General features: G+C 41.3%; 1 protein-coding gene across 1 annotated transcript in view; it reads left to right on the top strand.

The window, feature by feature from the left end:
- SLC35B4 (solute carrier family 35 member B4) overlaps nucleotides 1–26,899 on the top strand; it is a 41,394-nt gene extending 14,495 nt beyond the window's left edge. Inside the window, exons 2-10 of the mRNA XM_061414746.1 lie at nucleotides 4,660–4,773; nucleotides 8,818–8,920; nucleotides 10,303–10,352; nucleotides 13,150–13,231; nucleotides 13,450–13,510; nucleotides 15,184–15,293; nucleotides 16,879–16,954; nucleotides 19,792–19,867; nucleotides 20,915–26,899. Of these exons, the coding sequence (XP_061270730.1) occupies nucleotides 4,660–4,773; nucleotides 8,818–8,920; nucleotides 10,303–10,352; nucleotides 13,150–13,231; nucleotides 13,450–13,510; nucleotides 15,184–15,293; nucleotides 16,879–16,954; nucleotides 19,792–19,867; nucleotides 20,915–21,161 (919 nt within the window). The 3' untranslated portion in view covers nucleotides 21,162–26,899. The remainder of the gene's footprint in view (nucleotides 1–4,659; nucleotides 4,774–8,817; nucleotides 8,921–10,302; nucleotides 10,353–13,149; nucleotides 13,232–13,449; nucleotides 13,511–15,183; nucleotides 15,294–16,878; nucleotides 16,955–19,791; nucleotides 19,868–20,914) is intronic.
- Nucleotides 26,900–27,319: the final 420 nt, after the last annotated feature.

The following is a 27,319-nucleotide window of genomic DNA, read 5'->3' as shown; positions in this document are numbered from 1 at the left end:
TGGATATCTGTTTCCTTCTTTAGGTTTGGAAAGTTTTCAGCCATAATTTCTCCAAATACATTTTCAATCCCTCTTCTCCTTCTAGAATACCTATTATATATATATTGGCATGCTTTATATTATCTCACAAGTCTTTTATATTGCTTTCATTCTTTTTTTTTTTCCATTTGGCTTCCTGTCTGCTGTTTTGATTGGGTAATTTCCATTATTCTGTCTTTCAGGTCACTTACTCTTTCTTCTGCATTATTCATTCTGCTGTCCATTGCCTTTAGCTGTACTTTTGTCTTGGCAAGTGAATTTAAAATTTTTTCTTGCCTCTTTATGTTTCTAGTTCTTTTTTACAGTAATTTGCATTTCTGTCAATAGCCTTTCTTAATTTCTTCAGTATTTTCATTACCTCCTTTTTGAACTTGGTGTCTTTTAGACTGAGGAGATCTATGTCATTGTTCCTTCAGGGGAATCTTCTTGGTCTTTTAATTGGGAGTGTTTCCTCTGCTTCTTCATTTTGCTTATATCCCTCTTACTCTATGAGTTTTGAAAAAACAACTATCTACTGTAGTCTTGGAGGGCTATTTGTATGTGGGAGCATCCCTGCATAGCTTGTGTGAGTTTAATATTTTTTGGCATGAGGGCTGTTTTAGGTTTGGATGGTGTCTCCTTGGGACTCCTCGAGTTCAAGTAGCCTGTGCCCTGCCTCCTGAGAGTGTACTCAGAGAAGGAAGCTCCTATGGTGGGCCCACCACCTCCTCACGCACCCCCCAACAATGGCCTTGCTTCTCTGGTGGGCCCAAGCATCTTCCCATACTCCCTTGCCTGTGGCACACCACATCCTAGCCAGCCCTCTCAGGCTGTCTGCATGCAGCCAACCCCAGTCCTCTCCCCAGAGTCTGAGCTCTGAAACCCGAGCCTCAGTACCCAGCCCCCACCCACCCCAGTAGAGAAGCATCTCAGTCTGGGGAGAGCTGGGCAGCACTGACCGTCTATGCGGGTCTTTCTCTTTTCCTTTCACAGATGAGTTGCTGTGCTCTCCTCCAGGACTCCGAAGCTCCCTCTCTGTCCCGGCTGATCTCCCTACTAGAGAGGGCCATTCTCAGGGGCAGGAACCTTTCCTCCTTCACAGCTCCCTTTCAGGGGGTCAGGTTCCCATCTCGATTCCTTTCTCTTTTCTCTGTTTGTCCCACCCAGTTACATGGAGATTTCCTTGCCCTTTTGAAAGTCTGAGGTCTTCTGCCAGTGTTCAGTAGGTGTTCCATGAGAATCGTTTCACACGTAGATGTATTTTTGATGTATTTGTGGGAGAAAGTGAGCTCCACGTTCTACTCCTCTGCCATCTTGATCCAATCCTGTTATGATGCACTTTAAAATGTCCTGGATAGGATAGGAAGAATATACTTTTAAAGGGAATCCTTTTTTTTTTTTTTGAAGTAGTTTCTTTTTAACTTTCATACAATCCTAATATTCTAGGTCATGTTTGCTTCAGTTGCTTGAGTGAAGGCCAGACTCAGTGCCCAGAGACTGGAAGCATGAAGATGAACAGGACACCCTTTAACCATCCAGGAAGAAGGATCAGGGCACTGGGTTCCTTCTGCCTCTTACTCCATCCATGCTTGGCAGGGATCATGTCTCATTTCAGTTGGCAGCTCCCTCACAGCCAGCACTTAACTGCACATGCAGAATGTTCTCAATAATTATTCATTAGTTGAATTGGCCTAAGCCATTGATAAAGAGAAAATGGAAGGGAAAGCAAAAAGTATCATGAGCCCTTCTTGGACCGAGTCCTGTGATTGTTGATTTCTCATTGAATCCTCACTATGACATTAAAAATACATCACTTCTATTTTACAGGTGAGAAAACCTGGTCAGTATAAATGTCTTTAAAAGAGTTACTATACTTAGGTTGGAGGCATCCTAGCGTTCTGCTCTTTGCCTTTTCCCTCCGTCAGGTGCATTTCAGGGACTGGCTTATTTACTCAAGGAGATTGGGCACTAGTACTGTTCCCACTTTAAAGATAAGGGAACTAAACTTAGGGTAATTAACTTCCGCCGTCATCAGGTAAGTGGCAGAGCTGGATCCTGCATGTCACTATGTGCTTCTAAGCCGTAGGGTCACAAAGAGTCAGATGTGACTGTAGCAACTTGGCATGCACAAGTTCTGTGGAGCACACGGACTCTCAGCCCCATGGCAGCCCTTAAGACTTGTGCGTCTTATACACACACACACTCCTAGACCTCCCAAACCTACCCTAGTGCTTCTCAGCTCTGGGTGCACATTAGGATCTAGTGGGAAGCTTTCAAAGTACACATTCCAGGGCCCAACCCCACAGAGGAGGGTGAGGCTTCTCAGGCTTACAGGTTTTTAAAGAGCAGTCTAGCCTGAGTCCCTTGTGGCTCAGCTGGTAAAGAATCTGCCTGCAATGCAGGAGATCTCGGTTTGATTCCTGGATCTGGAAGATCTACTGAAGAAGGGATAGGGGCTACCCACTCCAGTATTCTTGGGGTTCCGTTGTGGTTCAGCTGGTGAAGGTGAAGAATCTGCCTGCAATGCAGGAGACCTGGGTTAGGAAGATCCCCTGGAGAAAGGAAAGGTTACCCACTCCAGTATTGTGGCCTGGAGAATTCCATGGACTGTATAGTCCATGGGGTCGCAAAGAGTCGGACAGGACTGAGCAACTTTCACTTTCATTTCAGCTGGAGTTGAAGAGAGCTGTGCTAAAGCTAAAGTTCCCTCTCCTGTCATTTATATTTAGGCTTATAGTCTTGATTAGTTCCTTGAATGAGGGAAATTACTTACATGATTATGTGTGAATTCCTGCAATGTTTCGCCCTGTCCCTCAAACATAAGGAGTGCCAAAATAGATTGTTGAATACAGAGCAGTAGTTTTCAAGGAAACCTTCATAAGCAGTAGAGCCTAGAGAGGAGCAACAGTTCCGCTTCAGATGGAAAGCACAGCTCCATACAGGAATGGCTTATGCTTGGCATTGTTATTTTTATTTAGTGAGTTTAAGAATGAGATCCTTGGGATTGCTATTTTAATATTAATACCACCAATAGGGGCTTCCCTGGTGGCTCAGCAGTAAAGAATTCACCTGCAGTGCAGTAGGTGCAGGAGATGTGGGTTCAGTCCCTGTGTCAGGAAGATCCCCTGGAGGAGGGCATGGCAACCCACGCCAGTATTCTTGCCTGGAGAATCCCATGGACAGAGGAGCCTGGCGGGCTGCAGTCCATAGGGGGTCAGAGAGTAGGACACGATTGAGTAACTGAGCGCGCACACACCACCGATAGAGAATGGAGTTGTTAATAAATAACGTTATTTTAATATATAATAATTGTTAAATCCCTCTAATCACTAGGCTTGAGTAAATGTCTTTGGTTAAGATGTGGATATAGAATTGGGAGGCTCTGTTTCATAATATGGGAATAATGGTAATGTGAGGACTGTGGAAGATTCAGGAAAACAAAGACAGCTGCTCACTTTGTCCTTCTTCCAGTGATGGGGCAGCACTACATGATGCTAAATGAAGCTGAAAACAAACCACACATATTAAGTAACTAACTTTCACAAAGTGCCTCAAGAGGAATGTCAGAGAATTTTACTACCTTGTAGATTTGTTCCTAAGCGTCACTGTGGAAGATTCCGCAACCCTTGCATAGATGACTGAAGAGGTTCCAGTGAATTCCAGGATGTACGTTGAGTGCCTAGCACATTTGTGTTAAGGATGGTGGAGACTGGTAGACTGTAGCAGTGCTCCTCAGTCTTGTCTTCATCATTGCCCCTCCCCCAGTGCCCACAAAAGACCCTTTGTGGGCATATTTTTCCCCCTAGTCATCCCTCTGCAGATACACTATAAATGGACTTACATGCTGTATGTTTATCCTGTGCTTTATACTTAGAAAAAGAGTAAGATTCCGCGTCCCTGTCCCCCCAACCAGTTGTTGCCTGCATCGGGTCTCTGTCTAAGGTAGTGTTCTTGTGGTCAACATTGGACAGGAGTCTTTGATTGACAACAGTTTTGGAGATTCCTGGTCGGGAGGATATGTAAACATTACAGGTCAAAATGAAAGTGGCTCAGTCATGTCACTTTGTGACCCCATGGACTATACAGTCCATGGAATTCTCCAGGCCAGAATACTGGAGTGGGTAGCCTTTCCTTTCTCCAGGAGATCTTCCCAAACTAGGGATTGAACCCAGGTCTCCCGCATTACAAGTGGACTCTTTACCAGCTGAGCCACAAGGGAAGCTAAAACAGTACAGGAGACCTGAGCATATTTCTGTCCCTGGACTTTGTGTCCAAGCTGACAAGGATCTGGACTAAAGCCCTCTTGGTTAAGTGAGGATACCACTGAGAGCCTATGACTAACTTCCTACAGTTCACTGGGAAAGTTGTATCATAGTTCTCAGAATGAGCATTATTGGAGTGGTTCTTCCTCCTGGCCTGCTGCACCCTCGGAAGAGTGAAGGAAGAAAGCTGACGTTCTTCTCTGTGGGTCTGCTGCTGTGTTTGTGAGATCCATGGGATATGAAAACGCAGATAAAGATGGACAGTGGGTAATAGAAATCCATCTTCCCTGTTATTCTGAACTACCAGTAAAACAAGTCTCACTGCCCTTTAGCTCAGTTTTCTGTGCTTTTTTTTTTCTTTCTGTTATCCACTCCACAGGAAACACCCAGGATGTGGGAACATTGTGACATTTGCACAGTTTTTATTTATCGCTGTGGAAGGCTTCCTCTTTGAGGCTGATTTGGGAAGGAAGCGTCCGGCTATCCCAATAAGGTATGGCACGTTGAAGTCTTCTTTTAGCCCTTTTAAAAAACTTAACAGCTATTCTTCTCGTAACCATATAAAAGGAATGTGAGGTATCCTTTTTATAAGATTTATATCAAAGATATCAGTAGAATAATTCATTTTCTGAATTTAATATGTGGTGAAACTCCAGGGAGCCTGTTTTTAGAATACAGTTCCTGCCACAACACTTAAAGTAACTCGTGTGTGTGTGTGTGTCTGTGTATCTTCTGTGTCTGGCATATGGTCAGTTAAAGGCCTAGTGTGGTAGCCAGTTTTTAAGTACTTATGTGTGTTATCCTCGTGATGGTAACCAAATATGGTAAGAGTCGTACTGTTGTTACTTTTAAAAAAAACTAATGGCTTTTGGAGATGGGGGTGGTAGTTACATAACATTGTAATATATTGGGTTGGTTTTTCTGTAACCCGAACAAACTTTTTGGTCAACATAATACTAAATACCACTGAATTGTTCACTGTAAAATGGTTGGTTTCCTGTTATGTGAATTTCGCCTCAATCAAAACAAAATGAATGGCAAGTTAAGGTAAGATTCTTATTTCCAGACCTCCATCCATGAGTCCAAATTTGTGTAATTATACTCATGGGGCCAAATACAAACAAGGCAGATCTTATAATAAACAATGTATTGAAAAACAGCATTCTTGCTATGAGATACTTGAAATCAAAATGTATTTATTATTTTTTTAATTTGATTTTTATTTTATATTGGGGTGGCATTGATTAACAATGTCTTTGTTTCAGGCGTAAGCAAAGTGATTCCATTATACATATACATATATCTATTCTTTTTCAGATTCTTTTCCTGTATAGGCTATTACAGAATATTGAGTAGAGTTCCCTGTGCTATACATTAGGTCCTGTTGTTCAATTAAATTAAAAAAAAAAAAAAGATACATGCACATAAAAACAAAGTGTAATCCATCCAGTTGTGAGTATTTAGTAGGATAAATACCCCCATCCCCCAGTGGCTTTAGTATCTGTATAAAACTTTCTCATTCCAAGACCAACATTTACATCAGAGTAGGCGCCCCAACCTTTTTTTTATTCCTCTGGTCCTTCTTCTCCTCCTCCTTCCACTATTTCTTTCTACTCTGGCAGCCAGTAGCATACCTCAAGAACATTTTCACTCTTGCCTTAACTTTTATACTAATAGCCTAGCAGGCTGACCTCCTGCCCATCACCTGTTCATCCCTCCATGTCAGCTTCCTACCATTGTATCATAGCACCCACTCTCACAAGTGCTCAGGGTTCACCACTGGACTCAGAGTGAAGCCCAAACTCCCTAACCTGCCTTTGGAGGCTCCTCATGAACTTGCCCTAACAGCCGTGCTCCCATGTGTGCAGTTTGTGCTGGCTATTTTATTTTCTATCTGTGAAGAAGGCATCATCAAAATCTTGCTCATGTCATTCATCCCCACAAGCAATTTCTAGGCAGTGCAATACGTAGGCAGTGATGTGGAATGGTTGGAATTAATTATCCTGAAAGAACTTGATGAACTCTATCTCCAAATGGCATCTTTTCAAGACAAGACAAGGGAAATTGGACAAAAAAGCTTGTAAAATCACTAACAGTTTATTATTCAGAAGCTGTAAAATTGCTCTTAGCAGTAACTTTGTATGTCTGTATTACTGGGTTCTGCGTTCATTGTAAAGCTCTTCAAACTTCCCAGACTGGGTTAATGGCGCACTGGCATGGCTGCCTATGAGGGCAGAGAGCCCTCTACCTCACCAGGAACACAAAACTGGTTCTTGTTAGGGAAGGTAACTTGAGACTCAGTGTGTCCATTCTCCAGATGTGCAAAAGGGTAAAAGGATGGGATTCTGTGCTCAGAGACGTCCAACACTTCCTGAAGAATATGGAACCACTTGTTCATGTTTGCCCTGAATTCTTTAGCTCTGCTTTGGGTTGGTTGTAAAGTTCATTCAGGTTTTTCTGTAACATCTTGCAAAAAAACCCCAAACAAACTTTTTGGCCAACCCAATACTTCAAATATGAACAAAGCTAGTGGAGGTGATGGAATTCCAGTTGAGCTATTTCAAATACTAAAAGATGATTGTGTGAAAGTGCTGCACTCAATATGCCAGCAAATTTGGAAAACTCAGCAGTGGCCACAGGACTGGAAAAGGTCCGTTTTCATTCCAATCCCAAAGAAAGGCAATGCCAAAGAATGTTCAAACAACCACACAATTGCACTCATCTCACATGCTAGCGAAGTAATGCTCAAAATTCTCCAAGCCAGGCTTCAACAGTACATGAACCAAGAACATCCAGGTGTTCAGACTGGGTTTAGAAAAGGCAGAAGAACCAGAGATCAAATTGCCAACATTCACTGGATCACAGAAAAAGCAAGAGGGTTCCAGAAAAACATCTACTTCTGCTTTGTTGATATGCCAAAACTTTGACTGTGTGGATTACAACAAATTGTGGAAAATTCTTAAAGAGATGGGAATACCAGACCACCTTACTTGCCTCCTGAGAAATCTGTATGCAGGTCAAGAAGCAACAGTTAAAACCAGACATGGAACAACAGACTGGTTCCAATTTGGGAAAGGAATATGTGAAGACTGTATATTGTCACCCTGCTTATTAAACTTATACGTGGAGTACATCATGCAAAATGCCAGGCTGGATGAAACACAAGCTGGAATCAAGATTGCTGCGAGAAATATCAATAACCTTAGATACACAGATGACACCAACCTTATGGCAGAAAGCGAAGAAAAACTAAAAAGCCTCTTTCTTCATGAAAGTGAAAGAGGAGAGTGAAAAAGTTGGCTTAAAACCCAACATTCAAAAAATTAGGATCATGGCATCCATCCCATCACTTCATGGCAAATAGATGGGGAAACAATGGAAACAGTGACAGACCTTATTTTCTTGGACTCCAAAATCACTGCAGATGGTGACTGCAGCCATGAAATTGAAAGACGCTTGCTCCTCGGAAGAAAAGCTATGACCAACCTAGACAGCATATTCAAAGGCAGAGACATTACTTTGCCAAGAAAGGTCCGTCTAGTCAAAGCTATGGTTTTTCCAGTAGTCATGTATGGATGTGAGAGTTGGACTATAAAGAAAACTGAGCCCTGAAGAACTGATGATTTTGAACTGTGGTGTTGGAGAAGACTCTTGAGAGTCCCTTGGACTGCAAGGAGATCCAACAAGTCAATCCTAAAGGAAATGAGTCCTGAATATTCATTGGAAGGACTGATGCTGAAGCTGAAACTCCAATACTTTGGCCACCTGATGTGAAGACCTGATTCATTGGAAAAGATCCTGATGCTGGGAAAGATTGAAGGCAGGAGGAGAAGGGGATGACAGAGGATGAGATGGTTGGATGGCATCACCAACTCGATGGACATGAGTTTGAGCACTGTCTAGGAGTTGGTGATGGACAGAGAAGCCTGGCATGCTATGGACAGGGAAGCTTGGCCTGCTATAGTTAGTTCTTGGAGTCACAAAGAGTCAGACACAACTGAGGGACTGAATTGATACTTCAAATACAGTTTTTCTCATTTTGAATATATTAGGTTGAATTGTATGACATTGCTGATGTTTAGCCTACCAAAACAGAAAAGCATTTTTAAAAAAAATAAAAAATAGAAATAAAAAAAAAGCATTTTAAATGGCTTAAGCTGATTTATATGAAAGTCATCTTAAGTATTTTCTAGCTCAAAATGGGGGCATACAAATATAAAATTTTTTCATTTGTATTTATCCCTTTATCTAAGTGATTAGAGTCCCTAAATTTTTTTGTTGTTTTTTTTATCATTATGGAAGAATATTAAAATAGTGTCACATTCAATAGTTCAAACTTTTTCTGTGTTAGTGTAGCTTTGTGAAGTATTTTCACATATACTTGGTATTTGACTTAAGGTGGTAGTGATACCGTCTTTTAACATAGAGAAGATAAGCACAATACTTGTAAAATCAAAAATATGTGTTTCCTAGTCTACTTGATTTTCCTGAAATTGTGGACCCTGTGTGACGATGAACTGCTGTCTCTGCCTCTCAGGTACTACGCCGTAATGGTGACCATGTTCTTCACCGTCAGCGTGGTGAACAACTATGCCCTGAATCTCAACATTGCCATGCCCCTGCACATGATATTTAGATCTGTAAGTCTCAGACTCACATGCATATGTTCCTCTGGAAAATGAAGTTCAGTGGGTCCATTAAATTCAAAGGTCCTATAGGAAGTAAAGTCTAGGGTGTAAGACTAGGTCTCATGGATGAATGAAAAGAGACTGAATTTCATCTGAGATGGAAGGCAAAAAGACAGAAATGTGAAGGTGGATGGTTTACTTTCATTTATCAGAGGGCTTATTGGCAGTTAATAAAAGAAAAGTTAAAATTTCCCCAGATAACAGATCTTGCCTTTAATTTTCTGGTTGGTTTTATATTCAGTCTTGCTATGAATGTTGTTTAACTATTTTCTCATCACTTTTTGTTTCTTCTGTAAAATTATATTTACTTCTAGTATGTGGTATAGATTACTTCTTTTTTCTGCTGGTTTTTGAAAGCAGAGACTTGAGATAATTAGCTGAAGGGATATTGTTGAGGAAGGTAGGGTTTCTCCTTAAGCAGCAGAGGTTTTCGTCTTTGCCTCAGGCATGGTGGGAGAGCTTCGTTTAGTCTGTGTATAAATAAGGACAGAGTGTTTCCTGAAGAACCAGAGAGAAACTCAAAGGGGAATGTAGTTAGGCTTGTAGAGGAATGCAAAATGGGTGAAAATTGGAATAATAACTTTTTTGTGTGGCCTGAGATTTTTGTGAGATGAAATGTGAGATTTCCCTAAAGGAACTTTCCAGAGCGGATTATAATAACTAAGATGACCTTCAGAGCATTGCGCACAGAGTAGACTTTCAATAAACACTTGCTGGCTGACTGATGCCTTTTGAGAGGACAGAGAGGTCCCTGCACAACTTCATTCAGTCAAACAGCTCAGGAGAAGCTTATTTAAGGCTCCTGTGAATTATATGGATGTCCCAGGTGCCTCAGTAGGAAAGAGTCCTCCTGTCAAGCAGGAGATCTGGGTTCAGTCCCTGGGTGGGGAAGATACCCTGCAGGAGAATGGCAACCCACTCCAGTATTCTTGCCTGGAGAATTCCATGCACAGAGGAGCCTGATGGTTACAGTCCATGGGGCTGCAAAAGAGTTGGACATGACTTAGCAAATAAAGAACAAACAACAACAATTAATTAGAAAATCTGCCAAAAATAAGTCTGTAATATTCCTGCTAGCCCTCGCTTCACCTGTGACCATGTTGGGAACTGATCGTTTTTATTCTTAATGTCATCTTTAAAAGGTGTTGTTATTTTCTGAGGTAGATTTTTATAGTTTGTCCTTTTTGCTGTCCTAAGAACAAGTGATTCTCACTAGTTATTAATCCTAACCTCCATCTTTGCAGTTGTTTCTCCCCCTTGTCTATGTTCATGTTTGTCTTGAATTACATTATTTTCTTTCCCTCATGCACTAAAACTGTTGTCTCTCTTTACAGGGTTCTCTAATTGCCAACATGATTCTAGGAATTATCATTTTGAAAAAAAGGTAAGCAGTGCTCTTTTATTTTGTATTTAGGAAGGTTCACCTGAGCCCCAATTTTGTCTGGATCCCTTTTCTCATAGAGGTGATAAGTTTGCTCTTGGCCATCTGCCTTGCTTCTTGGTTCTGTCTGTGACAGTGAGGTCCACTCCTGAGGCAGTGGGTCAGGGAAGAGGCCCCGTCTGTGTCTTTGGAGCAGCGTTTTCTCTGTGTAGAATTAACAGACTCTTGTCATTAAATCTTTAGTACCATACTAACGTGTGAAGCCGGGCTTCCCTGGTGGCTCAGTGGTAAAGAAATCTGTCTGCCAATGCAAGAGCCCTAGGTTTGATCCCTGGGTTGGGAAGATCCCCTGGAGAAGGGAAGGGCAACTCACTCCAGGCTTCTTGTCTGGGAAATCCCATGGACAGAGGAGCCTGGCAAGCTATAGTCCACAGAGAATCAGACACAACTTCGAAACTAGGTAACAACAGTAACTTATGAAGTGAATTGATCTAGAACTTCACTGTCCCACTTGGTCATCACTGGCTACATGTGACTATTTACACTTAAATTTAAATATTAAGAAGTAAATAAAATAAAATATATACTTTCTCCACCTCTCTAGTCACATTTTAAATGTTCAGTAGCCATGTGTGACTAGTGGTGACCATATTGGAGAGCCCAGATGTGGAACATTTCCAGATTTACCAAAGTTCTGTGGGACAGTGCTCTTCTAGGAAGCATACAACATAGCGAACTAAGGAATAATCATACGCATTACAAAGAAGATTCCTAACAAAGGCCCAAGTGGCCAAGAAGAGGCAAGGAAAAGTTTTAGGACTGATCTTTGTGACTATCATGAGCAGCTCTCTCTGGGTACAGTTGGGAAGTATCAGAAGTACATGAGGGACTTTCCTGAATGTCCAGTGGTTAAGACTTTGCCTTCTAATTCGGGCAGTGCAGGTTCCATCCCTGGTTGAGCTAAGATCCCACATGACCCCAAAGCATAAAACAGAAGCAATATTGTAACAAATGCAATAAACACTTCAAAAATGGTCTACATCAAAAAACAATCTTTAAAAAAAAAGTAGCAGTACCTGGGATGCTGTTTCCAGGGATTTGTGTCTCACCTTCATTCAGAACCTCACCCCTCACACCCAAGGAGGAGGGGCAAGGGGCAGAGACAGCACATACAGGTTGGAACATTTCTTAGGGAAAGTTCAGCCTCACTGTTAGGACCAAAAATGTGAGTTGGTGCCAGCTTTTCAATGTAGTCCATACCCAATCCCAGTACTGGAACTCTGTACCAGCTTGGAAAGTAGCTGTCAATTCAGCATGGGAACCTATGCTGAAAAGGACTGGGTCATGAAAAGGGTAATTGTCCTGTCCTGCTGGCTCCTGGTGATGAGCTCTTTATCTCCCGAGGCTCATATATTCCCCAGATGAGAGCACCCTTGTAGTGATTGCTTTTTCAGGCTCTTCTGTTCAAGCATACAGAGATAATGCTCAAGGCTCATTACCTTTGAAGTGACCCCTGTGTTTCTTGGTAGTGTAAAATTCACATTGGGACAGACCTGTGGTCTTCATAACCTTTGGTTTTGGTGCATAGCAGGGATACAGAACTTACTATAAAAGGAATGCGTTAATATTCTGACATACCCCAAATGTCAGGGGCCTTTATCAAACATCTAATTTTTCCTTAGGAACCTGTTCTGAGTCTGTCATTTCTCTCTCTGTTTTTGACTCTGTCCAGTGGGTCTTACCCAGAGAGCAGAAACTTCTCTAAGCTAACTATCTATATCATGGATTAGTCATTTATCATCTCCTTTGGCTTATTTTGAGTAGCACCCCTTCAAGTTTATAGTGTGTTCCCCATTCCAGGATTTGAAAACCAAACCTCTCTTCACCTTAACTGTGTTCTTCATGATTGTTCAGACCTGAATTTTAGACCTCTCTCTCTGATCATTGCAGACTGAAGAGCTCCCGTCTGTTTATACATCTGCAGCAGCAGTGCCTGTCTCCTCACCCACCCCTCTTCTCTAGAGTGGTGCTTTTGGCTCCTTGCCCCACCCCTTAGCCAGTTCTTAGTCACCCCTTGGCCTTTTTCTGACATGCTGTGACCAGAACTATACAAAATATTTGAGTAGAAAATTTCAGATGTAAGGTTTTAATGTCTCTTCATTGTCGCCGGAGGCTTTTTGCTTCATCACCAAGAGCCTGAGAGGGATGTTAATTGATACTATTTTAGTTAATGTGAAATGCCACCATTATTCCTGCTAATAGTCCTATTGGTTTAGTATTACTCGCTTTATCCAACTATGCCAACATTTAAAAACAATATTTAAGTCATTAAGAGACATTAAGACAACACCCTCCCCTGAAAAGGGACAGTTGAATTCTTTTCTGAGTGTGGAATCCTGCTGCTTGTCCTGGTAGTCCTTCTGTCCTGTCCTTCCTCTGCAGGCTATGTCTCCTCACACTAGGTTTGGGCCCCAGAAACCAGGAAAAGCAACAGGAATTCTATATTAAGATCTGTCAGGCTTTCATTTAGACGCAAGAGCAGAATGGGCTGTCGTGCCTGATATGCCTTTTTTTGTTTTCTGATGAAACAGTCTACTGGTGTACCAAGTCTTGGACACCACCAGAAAGGGTGTGGTCTAGAAATGAGTAGTATCCTGATTCTTTCACGCACAGACTTAGGTGGACTGTGCTGAAAAGTGATCCCCTTGATCATGTCTTGGTGATCTGTACTTTCGTGAACCATCTTACTGTCAGCATCATGTGGAAATTCATATCTGTGTTCTTTTTATTATTTTTGCAGATACAGTATCTTCAAATATACCTCCATTGCCCTGGTGTCTGTGGGGATATTTGTTTGCACTTTCATGTCAGCAAAGCAGGTGGTAAGAGTCTGTTCACAAATGATTTCTATTCACTCCTCACCAGGGGTGCCCAGGTACTTATTAATGATACAATAAATGTAAGTGCTCATGTAATATAAGGATTTACATCTTCGAAAGAGAATTATGGAGGGAAATGGGTAACATAAATATTTTCCTTGTATCAAGGCCCCTGCCTGTAGTTCTGGTCTCTGTACCTCATATGTTTTTTTATTTCCTAGACTTCCCAGTCCAGCTCAACTGAGAATGATGGATTCCAGGCATTTGCGTGGTGGTTGCTAGGCAAGTACAGTAATTACAGTAAAGCTAATTGCCTCTGCAGTTCTGTTTTCAGAGTTTTCTCCTAAGGGATATGTTTCTTGGCAAGAAGCTTCAACTCAACAGATTATGCCATGGAAGAGAGAGGCACCTGGAACTATATATCTCTGAACCTTAGGGTTGAAGAAACTAAAATGAAAATGTCTGTGTTCATGGTAGCGTGTTCTACAACATGGATGTTTTCCTGGTTGCCACTAGTATAGACAGAAAAGCCTGTGTCTAGTTGCCCATCACACTCTGTGGGAACAATGGGAGTGTCATCCATTTCTTTATGATCTGTCTGCTGAGCAGAAGCTTCTACAAAAGGAGGGCACATTACAGCAGTTGACTCTTCAAATTTCCGTAGGACCCATTTCTAAATCTTAGATTTCTTTTCTTCATAAGCTCTTCCACATGGCAATGTTCCCAAACCTGACTGGTCATCAGAATCCTGGGTGATTTTTAAAAATACAGATATCTCTTTGTTTAATGAAACAAGTCCTGTAGAGCTTTGCCCTTGCTGTATCTTACAGGGAAGGGAGAGTCAGTGATAGCAATAAGAGATGGAGACTGACCAACTGGAAGAAAAGTGGCAGTGAAAGAACTGGATTCTCCTTGCTTCTTGACTTTGCAGCTTTATCCCTTTAGGTTGCTATTCTTAACGTAGGAAGATCTTTATGAGCTATTAGGAAGATACTTTCTCCAATAAGAATGAAAGACTTTAACACACAATTCATGGGCACAGAATTAATATTCAGCCTCACTGGTTTACTAAACAAAGAAATGCAAACTGAAACCAAAATGCAGTACCTTTTTGTTTTGGCCTATTATACTGGCTAGATATTGATTATTCTCACTGATGCTGAGGGTGCAGTAAGGCAGCCATATTCATATAGATTGTTTATGGTAAATTGACACAGACTCTCTGGGCAAAAAATTATGTATTTGAGCTTTTTAAATGTCTACAACCTTTGTCTCAGTAATCCCCCTTATAAGAGTTTCTCCTAAGGGAATAATCAACATTTTGTTTATTATTATTGTTTGGGATATATGTTTGGGAGTTTCTCCTAAGGGAATAATCAACATTTTGTTTATTATTATTGTTTGGGATATATGTTGATTTTAATGATGAAATAATTAGAAGTAATCTAACCATTCTTCTCTTGTAAGACATTTAAGTATGGTACAGTCCACATGATAGAACAGTATGCCGTTTTTAAATCATACTTTTGAAAACATTTTTAATGTAATGACTTGAAGGAAAATCCAGGAAAAAGATCATGTATAAAAAGATATGAAATTACATACTCATTATGATCCCATCTCAGCATAAAGTATCTATTGGGTTGGCCAAAAATCTCCTTTGAGCATTCTGTAAGATCTTAGAAAATCCCGAATGAACTTTTAGTTAACCCAATATCTAACATATATCTATCTAAGTAACATATACAGGGAAAGATAGCAAACTATTTAGGACTGGATGGTAATATGGTGGTTGATTTTTATTTCTTTTTAAATTTTGTGCATGGTCCATGTTTAATTTAGTGTGTAATATTTGTAGAACTGAATAAATGTTTTTTTTTTTTTTAAGAAAAGAATAAATGTTTTTTGAGAAGTTAGTTAGTATGGGCGTTTGTAATTCCATGTTTGCTTTTCAGGCATTGGGGCACTGACTTTCGCTCTTCTGATGTCCGCAAGGATGGGTATTTTCCAAGAGACTCTGTACAAACAATTCGGGAAACACTCCAAGGAGGCTTTATTTTATAATGTAAGCGATTTCTTGAACCTGGGGAAAAGGAAAATTACTGAGTTGTTTTTGTAGTATATTAGTTCAAGTATGATATACCATCTTTCTGATATAGTTGAAGGATCAATTTATTATCCAGTAAACTGCTTTGGGGCCCACTGACTTTGGCACTTTTAATAGCCTGCGTGGTTCTCTACAAGAAATGATTGTTATTAGTCAGTGTGAACAGAATATGTCTGCCAGGAACAACCATTCCCTTCTAGGAACCCAATGTTCCTAAAGATGAAATCAAGTTAAAACCAATATGGAAACCTGGAAAGGGAACAGAAGTTCCAAAAGCCCTATGCCAAGGAAAAGATGTGCAGGCAGGAGTTGGGGAGAACTGGGGGGGGTTTGAGGAGTAAGCCGCTCAGACAGGCTTTATTCCTTTGAGAGAGAGCTTAATTAGCTAATTATTTGCCCTTTCGCCTCTTGTTTGAAATTGCTGATCTAGAGCCACCTTCTCTAGCTTTCTTCTTTCTCCCCACTCTTTTCTGTTGCGATAACGCCCAACTCCTCAAGGTATCAGGGATAACGTTGCCTCCAGGTTCAGTAACCTCAGGGAGTCCTTCCCTGGGAACCTTTTGAACTGAAGTTGCAAACAAGCAATTTGAGATATTTAATCTTAAGCTACAGTATGTGGCTGGGAGTTTAAAAAATAAAGGAGCATTCTGTTTGGTTCCCATGTTTCTTTTAGCACAGTACCTGGCAGATAGTAAACTGCTTGGTAAATGTTTCCTGTGATTCCTTAGTAAATGTTTACTGTGGTGGTGGTGGTGGTGGTGGTGGGTGGGTGGGTGTCAGGCACCTTAATATTTGCTTACCTATCGTTTCCGCTTCCTCTCCACTCTCTCTCTCTCTCTGTCTTCATTTCTTTTCCCCGACTTCATATTGTCCTCTAGTGTCTCTCCCATTAGTTTCACGAACTCCCTAAAATCTGCCTTCACGTTCTGTATAATTTTTAAATCCGTTATATTGTTTAACCAGTCTCAAAAATAGTAAGATGTAGGCAGATCCTTTGGGCAGAATGACTGTTTCAATTTCTCATTCCCTTTTGTTGAGGAAAGGATGCTAGCTCTATTGTTTTGTAATGACCATCAGCTTCTATGGGGCAAGAACTGTAATTCGCAGGTTGATATCATGCCATACAATGTCAAGACTTATTAAAAGTATCCAGTGCTTTAAAAGGCACTGCGTATGTGCCTAGTTGCTTAAGTTGTGTCTAACTCTTCGCGACCCCATGGACTGTAGCCTACCAGGCTCCTCAGTCCATGGATTCTCCAGGCAAGAGTACTGGAGTAGGTTGCCATTCTCTTCTCCAATGGATCTTCCCAACCTAGGTAATGAACCCATGTCTCTTACATCTCCTGCACTGACAGGCAGGTTCTTTACCATTGGTGCCACCTGGGAGGCTATTAAAAGCACTGGATACTTTTAACAAGTCTGACTTGTTTATCTTGATATTGCTTGTTACACAACTTGTAAAACTTTCAATCATTGTAAAAAATACTCTATATTTCTGTAATGTTTTTGCATTTAAATTTACATGAAATGTTTCTTCCTGTAGCATGCCCTTCCACTTCCTGGTTTCATCTTCTTGGCTTCTGACATTTATGACCATGCAGTTCTGTTCAATAATTCTGGTGAGTTTGGGGTTATCCAGTAGAATTACCTGACAGTTTCAGAGGCAGCATCTCAGTTTTACTCGTGACTTCACCTCTGCAGTTTATGTCATATCCAGATCACCCATCCCCATGCCACCTTCCTGAAATATAGTGCCATTAATCAGTGGTTGCAGAAACAAAAGCTTTTGCAGGCACTTCTCAATTATTTGCCAATGAAGTAAGACAATATCTTCAAATTTTCTGTTTTGCTTTGGAATTTGTGTGCTGTTTGCATTTGAATAGGGATGTATGATCTGAGAATGCAAACAAACAGTAATAATACTGCAGTGACTGGAGCCATGAGAAGTTGGACAGCACTCCAGCTTCTTTCCTCCTGTTCCTCCCTCTGCTAGGAAAGGCACATCTCACAGATACAGGCTGAGCTGCCTCCAAGCAAGGAGGCACAGAAATGACAACAGGGTAGATAGGCCGCAAGAATAAGCAAAATCAGTTCAGGTGGCTACAGTGCGAGCTGGCTATTACTTTTTACAGTGGCCGTTTAGTACATTAGCTAATAATTGCTAGTTAACTTAAAAGAAATTACCAATGTTAGGTTGGCCCCAAAATTCCTTTGGGTTTTCCCATAAGATGTAATGAAAAATTTGAACAAACTTTTTAGTCAACCCAGTATAATCTCATTATCTACTAAAAGACAGAGCATGTTATACAGACAAATGAATACAAAGGGAACAAATATTTTTAAAATTAAGGCTTTATGTTGCTCGGACCTATAAAATGGTAAGTGTGTTTTGCAGAATGACAGTAGGGGCTCAGTAAACATTTGTTTGCTATCTGGTCACAAGTTGTGAAGTTTGACTGTTCTCTGAGTCTGCAAAGTTGTATCTCCCATTTGCCTACAAAAAAAGTGTGTGATGATGGCATGTAAGAAAGTTGTTAAGGCTCTGAATTATTCAATTGGTTCTGACTTTTTAAAAAAATTGAGATATAATTGACAAATAGATGATTTTTAACGCAGTGTTTTCTAAGGTCTCTTAAGAGGCTCCATATAGCAGAGGGCTATTGAAATAAATACATTATCAAGTTCCTTGAGATTGATACTGATTTAGTTACTTGAATGCTCCTTCTAGAAGTCACAGGGATGGGTATTTTTATAAAAAAAATCTTTTAAGGTCTGCCTTCAACTTCTTTAAAACCATTCCTGAGTATACATTTTTTCGTCTCAGATGAACTTGTTATTTGCAAGGAAACTGAACATCCGTCTAAATACTGTACATCATATGGATTGTCTTTCCCCAGCAAGCTGATACAGTGAATCTCTCAAGTTACTATACAGTAATAACATTTGTTGACTTTCTTTTCATTTCAGTACTTGCTAAGTATTTCAAAGACAATAGAACACTAAATTATTGGGATTTCCCACTAGTCCAGATGTAGAATTTCAGAAATTATTTATATGTATATAAATTTTTATTTTTTGCAAAAGAAAATTAATGTTCATGTACTAACCATGTTTCAGCATCACTTTGTTAGACTTTACTCAGTTATGCTGTATAATTCAAGTGAAAGTTTTAGTGGCTCAGTCATGTCTGACTCTTTGTGACCCCATGGACAGACACCTCTGTCCATGGCATTCTCCAGGCAAGAGTACTGGAGTGGGTAGCCTTTCCTTTCTCCAGAGGATCTTTCCTGACCCAGGGATTGAATCCGAGTCTCTCACATTGCAGGTAGATTCTTTATTGTCTGAGCCACCAGGGAAGCCCGTATAATTCAAGCCTTCCACACAATTTAACAATATAAAAAGACTGATCCTTCAAGGATTACTATGTCCTTATTCTCTTTGATCTTGAATATTTTATTTCCTCCCACATATTTGCTGTGCAAGCCTCATTATATAAAACTAAACATAAGAATGTATTTCAAGGAAGGAAAGTTACAGTTCTGTTGCCCTACACATGAGCTAATTTCGTTTTACCAGTTTCCATCCTGACACTGTTTACATATATTGTCACACAGTCATAATCCTTGTGTAAATATAATTTTACACTTTCTTTTTCACTTTTGTTCTGCGTTTTTTATGTGACTATATGTAATCTATGTGATTTTTTTTTTTTTTAAATCAAGTGTATAATGTCACATCTAGTTAAAGTACCTTTGCTTACATAGTCCTTGCTCTTATCACTGGGCGTTGACTGATTTAGTTTTTCCTTTATTGTAAACACCACCACAATGTATGTTGAATTTGTTTTTCTTTTGAATTAACTAGGACTAATTCCTGAGAATAAGAATCAATGCCTTTAGGACCACTTAATACCTATTGTGAAATTGATTTTGAAAACACCAATTTATACTACCACCCACTGAATGGCTGCTAGTTCTGCCACCACCTTGCCAGATCAGGATATTATTATAAGTGTTTAATTGCCAAGTTAATAGATATAGAATGGTATGGCCTTGTAATAATTTAGAATTCTTTGATTACTGGTAGGATTGAACATATTTCCAAATGGCATTTATTTAGGGCTTGTCTCTCAAGACAAGTATCTTAAGACAAGTATACTTAAGACTGTATCAGTTTGAACTTCTCTGTGTTGCACAATCTTTCTCTGTAAAGTGGGGTCCTAGTCAGGTGAAAGGTAAAAAGTTTAAAGTTAAAATACAATTTGTTTTAAGAAACCAGTGTAATGACTCTTGAGGACAATGTAGCCTGGAATCAAGGCAAGTAAAGTATATGACCCAAGTCTATTTGCAAGAGAAATAAGGTTGCTATCTCTACTATGTTCATCTGTGTTACTGTGTTCAAAGGGATGAAAACATAAGCTATCCAAAGTGATAGGACTGTCTCTCAATCTCTGCAGAACTGTATCAGGTTCCAGTCGTTGGTGTGACAGTGCCCATCATGTGGTTCTACCTCCTCATGAACGTCATCACTCAGTATCCTTTGCACTCCTCTGCCATGTGGTCTTTGCTGTGCTCTTTTGCCACAGAAATGTTTTTTCTTCTAACGGTGCAGTGACATGAATTTCGCTTTTGCTCTGATCTTTTCTGCAGTAAATAGGAGACAGGCCCATCCAGTGAACTCCTTTGTTGCAGGGAGAGAGGGGCAAAGAGATGCTGGCGGTGTGGAAGGTCAGTAAGTCATAAGACACCAGGAAGGAAAACCTCTGGGTGGGGGGATAGAAGTCAATGGGTAACTAAGAATTAGTATGTGACAGAAATCCTCTATGATTTCTACATGGAGTTTTCCAGTATCCTAGGATATTTCACAAGCTGCCACAAAATTCTGCAAGAGATTTCAAATTAAATAAGGCCTAATTTTTAAAATGGCTCTTTTGAACCACCTTGAAAGTTGCTCAGTCATGTCCAACTCTTTGTGACCCTGTGGACTAGACAGTCCATGGAATTCTCCAGGCCAAAATACTGGAATGGGTAGCCTTTCCCTTCTCTAGGGGATCTTCCCAACTCAGGGATCAAACGCAGGTCTCCCACATTGCAGGCGGATTCTTTACCAGCTGAGCCACAAAGAAAGCCCTCTGAACCACCTTACGCCCATTAGAAAAACCCTTGAGCCTTTGAAACAGTGGAACAGATTGTAGTTGATCTCATTCCTCTGAAGTCATCTCATATGCTTGCCCTACAGAGTTCCTTTTTGGAGATGTCATCAGCTTTACTGACAGTGTTACCTTCTGTCATTACTTGGGAGGTGACCTTCACTGTAAACTATAGGAAGAATCCAAAAAAAATCTGAAACGACTATCATAGGAAGTTTTCAGGCAGCTTCAAGTTAGGATCCATAAATGGTGTGGCAGGACAGTAATTCTGCAGGGTATTCTATCAAGGAGGAGCCTCAGGGCAGCCGTGGCCGATACCCTGTTTTCTGGTTCCTGGAATATGAACATTGAAGCTACAGACCTTGCCAGAAGGTTCTCCTGCTAATCTCTGGGTTGTTTACAGAAAACTGCCTTAACCCCGCTCCTCCAGGTACGTGTGCATCCGGGGCGTCTTCATTCTCACCACAGAATGCGCCTCCCTCACCGTCACCCTCGTCGTGACGCTGCGCAAGTTCGTCAGCCTCATCTTTTCCATCTTGTACTTCCAGAACCCTTTCACCCTGTGGCACTGGCTGGGCACCTTATTTGTCTTCATTGGGACTCTCATGTACACAGAGGTGTGGAACAACCTGGGGGCCACCAAAGGCCAGCCTCAGAAGGAGGAGAAGAAGAACTGAGGCCGGCCTGCAGTAGAGAGACCAGAGGCTAATGGGCTGGGGCCTGGCCACCAATTCACCTTGGTTAATGCTGAATTACCAGCCGTGTACCAGGGAATCCTCAGAGGGAGGGACTTCTCAGATTTCTCATGGCTCTGCAGACCCACATTTGTGGACCCTGAGGAGAAGCCCCTCTACCCTGAAGTAGAGAAGAGAACGGTTCTCCACTATCGGGTAGCCCTGTTCATTTGTTATCTGTTTTGTTTACCAAACACTGTATTTAGCACTGTACTGGCTTACTGAATTCTGAGTCCCCAGAGCTATTAGTTTTATATCTATGGTCTCAGACAAGATTCTCCCTGTTCTGATGATTCTCTTCTGTAACAGCCATCCTCCTCCTGGGGCCTCGTCCCCTTACTCCATCACCCTGCCACCCTCGGCTGCACTTTTCAGTCTGACGCTCCAGGCACCCTCACCAGGAACAACTGAATGGCCACGAGAACGGAGGTTCTGGAGATGGTGGGGCTGGGCTTTCTCCCCAAGGTTGGGAAAGAAGTGGGTGTCGCTGTGTGCCCTGGGGACACTGGGGCAAGACTGGTGGGGATCCTCTCCCACATTTTTCCTTTTTTCCCCCTCTATGCAACAGTTATGTGCTTTCATACCTTTTGCTTTCTGTACTTAGAACAAACTGCAGCAGTTCTCTGTGGCACAGTGTTAAAGAGAAGTTGTGTATGAATTGGGAAGGAGAGACTTTTACTCTGTCTTCTCTCAGTTGTCTGAGTCATTTAGCCTCAAGGTTAGATGGTGATGCCAGGAGGACACAGGAGAAACTGGCCAAGAGGGCACTCGGAGAGCCTCGGGCTCTCCCGCCTCTACACCCAGCCAGGCATTCAGGGCAGGTTCCACATGGAAGAGAGGTTAAGTCTTTGAAATGCTGCTTAATCAGGTTCATCTCTGCCTGGCAACTCTTTTCAGAGTTATGACCAGTCAGGCTAATGGGTAAACCAATATATTCAGTACGTGTGGGTGTGGTGTATCAGGCCAAACTACAACTGAAATAGGTTTTTCTTTTTTTAAACAAGGCGTCTTAATGTTCTTGCCCAGTTTGGGGGTGAGTGTGTTTTTTTATATGTAGAAACCTGCCCTCCCCGCCCCGCCCTTTTGCTAATTGTTTCAAAGGTCTGGTTTCCTCCCATGGGATAATCTTGAGAAAGAACAACAGCGTTAGGGTGGTGTGTGTAGGGGGTGGGTATGCTCTTGTGTAGTTTGTGATCACTGGTGAGAGGAGAACATGAAAATCAGTGTTCTATTTCCTCATCCTTCAACAGCCCTGACCTGCATCGCCTCACCACGGATGTGCTTTGGCCGGGGGTCCATCAGACTTACCAGCCTGTCTCTTTTTGCACATAGAGGCCTCTCCTTCTGTGCTGGGCACAGATTGTGTTCTTGAGAAGTGGCTCTCCAGGTCTCCTGGGCTCACCCAGGGTATGATGTGTTTATTCCACTATCAGGAGCTGTTCTCTGATGGGACCTAAGATGAGTGTCCTAGAAACCCTGGGTCACTTTGGGGGAAGTCAGTTAAGCTGCCTCGGGTTTTTTGTTACATACGGTATGGATACTGTTTCTCCATCTAAGTCCCAGGGTTTTCAGATCGATTTGTTGTTCTGGACATTGACATCTGTGCTGTGCCAGTGAGAGTCTATACTGAAAGATGCTGAATTAAGTGTGAATTTGTTCATGGCCTCAAAAGGTATTTAATTTCTTTGAACTGTGTAGAGTTTCTCAGACTGGTGGTGCTATAAATACCATGTATTAAATAGCCTCTTAAGAACAAAAGCTACTTTTCTTACTGTATAATAAAAGAACCTGTCCCCAGGGGCTGTTTGATTGCTACATGTCTGGAGTCTTGACAGGATAACTATAGAGCTTTACATGAAATAGTATAACTTTTTTTTTTATGTGGATGGGAAATATTACAATTTTTAGTAACTGAAACAGTGTTAATGTACACAGACAGCATTTAACTGGGTTCCTGAGGTTTTAGGTTTTGGCTTATGGAGCGTGTGTTTCTCAGTCTAAACACTTCTGCTGGTCTTATTCATAGGAGGAGCTTAGGGCACTCACTCAATGAAATGAGTGCATGTAAGAACATAATGCCCTGGGAATTGGTTTTTCTTTCCAGTAGTTGCATATAAGGAAATAAATCTAATAGATCCTAGTTCATGGGAAATAGATGGGGAAACAGTGGAAACAGTGTCAGACTTTATTTTTGGGGCTCCAAAATCACTGCAGATGGTGACTGCAGCCATGAAATTAAAAGACGCTTACTCTTTGGAAGGAAAGTTATGACCAACCTAGATAGCATATTGAAAAGCAGAGACATTACTTTGCGAACAAAGGTCCGTCTAGTCAAGGCTATGGTTTTTCCTGTGGTCATGTATGGATGTGAGAGTTGGATTGTGAAGAAAGCTGAGTGCCCAAGAATTGATGCTTTTGAACTGTGATGTTGGAGAAGACTCTTTAGAGTCCCTTGGACTGCAAGGAGATCCAACCAGTCCATTTTGAAGGAGATCAGCCCTGGGACTTCTTTGGAAGGAATGATGCTAAAGCTGAAACTCCAGTACTTTGGCCACCTCATGTGAAGAGTTGACTCATTGGAAAAGACTCTGATGCTGGGAGGGATTGGGGGCAGGAGGAGAAGGGGACGACAGAGGATGAGATGGCTGGATGGCATTGCTGACTTGATGGACGTGAGTCAGGGTGAACTCCGGGAGTTGGTGATGGACAGGGAGGCCTGGCGTGCTGTGATTCATGGGGTCGCAAAGAGTCGTTCGCGACTGAACTGAACTGAAAAACAGTTTATTCCCCTCCTTGGTTAACTGTTTTTTCAATCCTGGTTGAACCTGATTTCAATCCCTGTTAAAAGGGCAAATAAACCATTTTATAGAGGATCTGGCTCATCTGTAACTGGAGAAGAAATGTCTGTTAAATGCCTCTCCTCTTTCTGTGGATCAAGACCATGTAATTTTGTGCCCCAGAGAGAGAGGGTATGGTTTGTTTACAAAAGAGATTGATGTTTAAGGCATCCAGAACTCTACCCTTAGAGCAAAGATCAAATAGCAAATGACTAGCTAGAAAACACAAGTTTTGTGTGTGTGAATGTACCTGTGAACTCACTTCATAGCTTGACCAGGGTCATAAATGAGGCAAAAGGAGAAAATTGGTGATATTTGAGTTATTGCATTTAATGTCTGCATATCCTTTACCACAGTTCCATTGTTGTATTATAAATGCTTTTTTATTTTTTTGTTAGGAATTTATTTTTGATCTTTTACTTTCTTTTTCATCCAGCTGAAACCATTAATCCATTTAATAAGTTTCTGTCAAGTTCTGAAGTATTTGGACACATTCTAGATAGTATTTTCCTTCTTTCTGCATAGTTACCCAAAATGAATACAGTACCTGAAATTTGGTCATTGCATCCTGTGAAGAAAAACACAGAAGCTGAGTTGATCTCTGCCAAGCTCACCAAACTCCTTCCATTCTTCTGGGAAGATTACCTGGTGTTTTGTAAGGATGATAATAGCTTGTGTCATTCCCTGAGCACCTTTCCTCCCTTCTGCATATTTTTTTTTTCACATCCTAACCCCTACCTCCAATTTCTTCAGCAGCCTCTGGTTACTCGCGTAGTTTTCTACTGAGCGACACGTATAATGTTGTATCTATTTATGCCTCTATTCTTTGGGGCCTCTAGGTGTCTTTTGTGGATTTTTATAGGATATACATATCTGTGTAGCATGTATTTTGTTATACATTGTTTTAAGCACTGATACTAGGGGTGTGTATATATACAGATGCAAATATTGGGCAGAGCGAATGTATGTGTAGACGGGTAAGAACAAGAAGGGTCAAAGTACAAATGTTTATATACTGTTACAGCTCAAAGTGGGGTGGAGAATCCTGTCAGTCCTACCACATTCTTGTCTGTATTTGGGAAGCAGTAGTTTTCATCTTTTGCTCTTTTTACCCTACCTCTAGCTGACTTCCGTTGCAGTGCCAAATGTCTATGGTGAGGGGAGGTGGGCCACATTAGGTCAGGAGTAATTATAAACCAGTGAATTAGTTCTGGGCTGGGCGACACACTTACTGGTGGGCTAGCACACAAGCCGATGTAGCAAAGACCTGAGCATCTCCACAAATGCACGGTGAAAGGCACCCTAACATGGAGATGGGAAATCAAGACCCTACATTTGCTGTGGTCTGTTTCTCTATGGCTAGAACTATGAGCATTTTGGTCTCAATAGTTTTATCCTGAAAAATGTTCATGGAAGTTACCTATGAGAGTTCAGTCTTAGGGTGGAAGAACTGTCAATATAGATAAAATCCATTTTTATTAGATGTGTGACCTTTGGAAATGAATATAAACAGTAAAATTAATAATAAGCATTAGCATCCATGTGGTGTGTAGCAGGCTGGGCTGGGAGACACTATAGCTGTGTGTGCTCTCTGGCGCCTTCCTTACAGTGGGCACTGCAGAGGAGGGAGGGACCAGGATCTGACTTGCATCCCATGAATGCATAAATCCTCGCCAAGATCTCTTACTCCCTCGAGTTTCTGAGAAAGCTTCTAATGGTTCTTGATACCCCTTCCCACCCTTCATCAGTAGGTCAGCAAGAAAGCAAATAAGACAACATTCCTGAGATTCTAAGGAAGGGAGGGTGCACGCCAGGAGTTGTGCAGATGCTGCTTTCTGCTGTCCAGGTGCCAGTGGGAGGAGGGCAGAGCATTACATATTTAGCACCTTGCATCATTTGATGCTCAGCGCAAGCAGAGGCCCTCAGGGTACCATTAAAGATGCTTAAAAGTTTCTGAAGTAGGCTGCTTGGGGTGTCCCCTACATCTCCAAAGCTGGTATAGTGGGTTTGCATTGGCTGATGCCGTAAGCTCATTGTCTTTTGTCTCCTCAGAATCACGTGGAGATTTACCTACTTAAGTCACTCAGCGTTCTACCAAACGCCCTCAATTTCAATCAAGTAAGGCAAGCTGCAAGGGTACCAGAGATAGGTGGGTTGGGGGGAGGAAAGCTTGGTCTCCATTTGTAAGACTCATACTTTTTAAAGTAAACGTTGTAATGGTTCTTTGGCACATTGAATTATTTATAGCTTTTGAGATGTAAAGAAGACTCCCGTGAACCAGGAGAAGCAGTAATTATTCCCCGACGTGATAAAAGTGTTCTTTGTGTGTCACTTGCAATCACAAGTCATTTCTGTGTTAGTTGCTTTCATTCCAGAGAATGGCATCATCCTCCCCAAAAAGAGGATGATTTTTAAAGTAGGATTTTCTAACAGATTATGTGGCATGGGGCTGGGGAAGGATGATGGGGATTTGATTTATCCAGCCTCTGAGCTCTTCATTCATATTGTGATTTAAGAACAAAGATGGCGGCGGGGGGTGGGGGGCAGTGGCTAGACAGTAGTAGAGTATGTAGAACAGCTAAGACGTTAGTGAGTATCCAGATTTTGAGCTGTGTAAATATCAAATGTCAGCTTCCAGCCTTCTGAGTTATTTGAGCAGAGAGTTACAGAGAAAAGGGAGATTTTGTGAATAAAATGTTTTTGCCAAACAAACTGAATGAGTCTTTTTACCATGATTTCTTATAAAGAGCAAATTTCTGCCTTCTGAAACAACTCATCAGACACCTGGTTTTTAATCTTGAATTGTACAATCATTGTTTCTTAATAAAAGTGATAAATATCTTGCAGGTGTTTCCAATCACCATTACCTTTCAAGTGCTTGGGTGCCGTTTCAAAAGCTCCGCAGTGTTTGCCTTGTACAGTGGTGGGACATTTTACCACAGTCGTAAGCAACCTATCTTCTGCTGCCTGGCAGCTGGGTCAATCACAAACCACTTCCCTGGCTACAGGTCAGTTTCCACTTCAGAAATTTAAAGAGTCTTGGCTTACTTTGGGAGGTTTTAGAGGTTCGTGGCAGTAAGTTTCTGTAGCAAATCTCTCAAAACCTCTTTGCCTTAATAGAAACACATTGATTTTTGTAACATTGCAATGGCCAGCTCTCTTCCTCTTCCATCTGTTACTTTTAAATGAATCTTAATGTGGAAGCAGCTTTCAAAGCAGTTTACTATACTCAGTCTTTTTTTTCTTTTTTATTGCAGTATAGTT

The sequence above is a fragment of the Bos javanicus genome, chromosome 4 (genome assembly GCF_032452875.1).
Source record: "Bos javanicus breed banteng chromosome 4, ARS-OSU_banteng_1.0, whole genome shotgun sequence".
In the NCBI taxonomy this organism is placed as follows: domain Eukaryota; kingdom Metazoa; phylum Chordata; class Mammalia; order Artiodactyla; family Bovidae; genus Bos; species Bos javanicus.
This window is presented reverse-complemented; position numbering and strand designations above follow the sequence as displayed.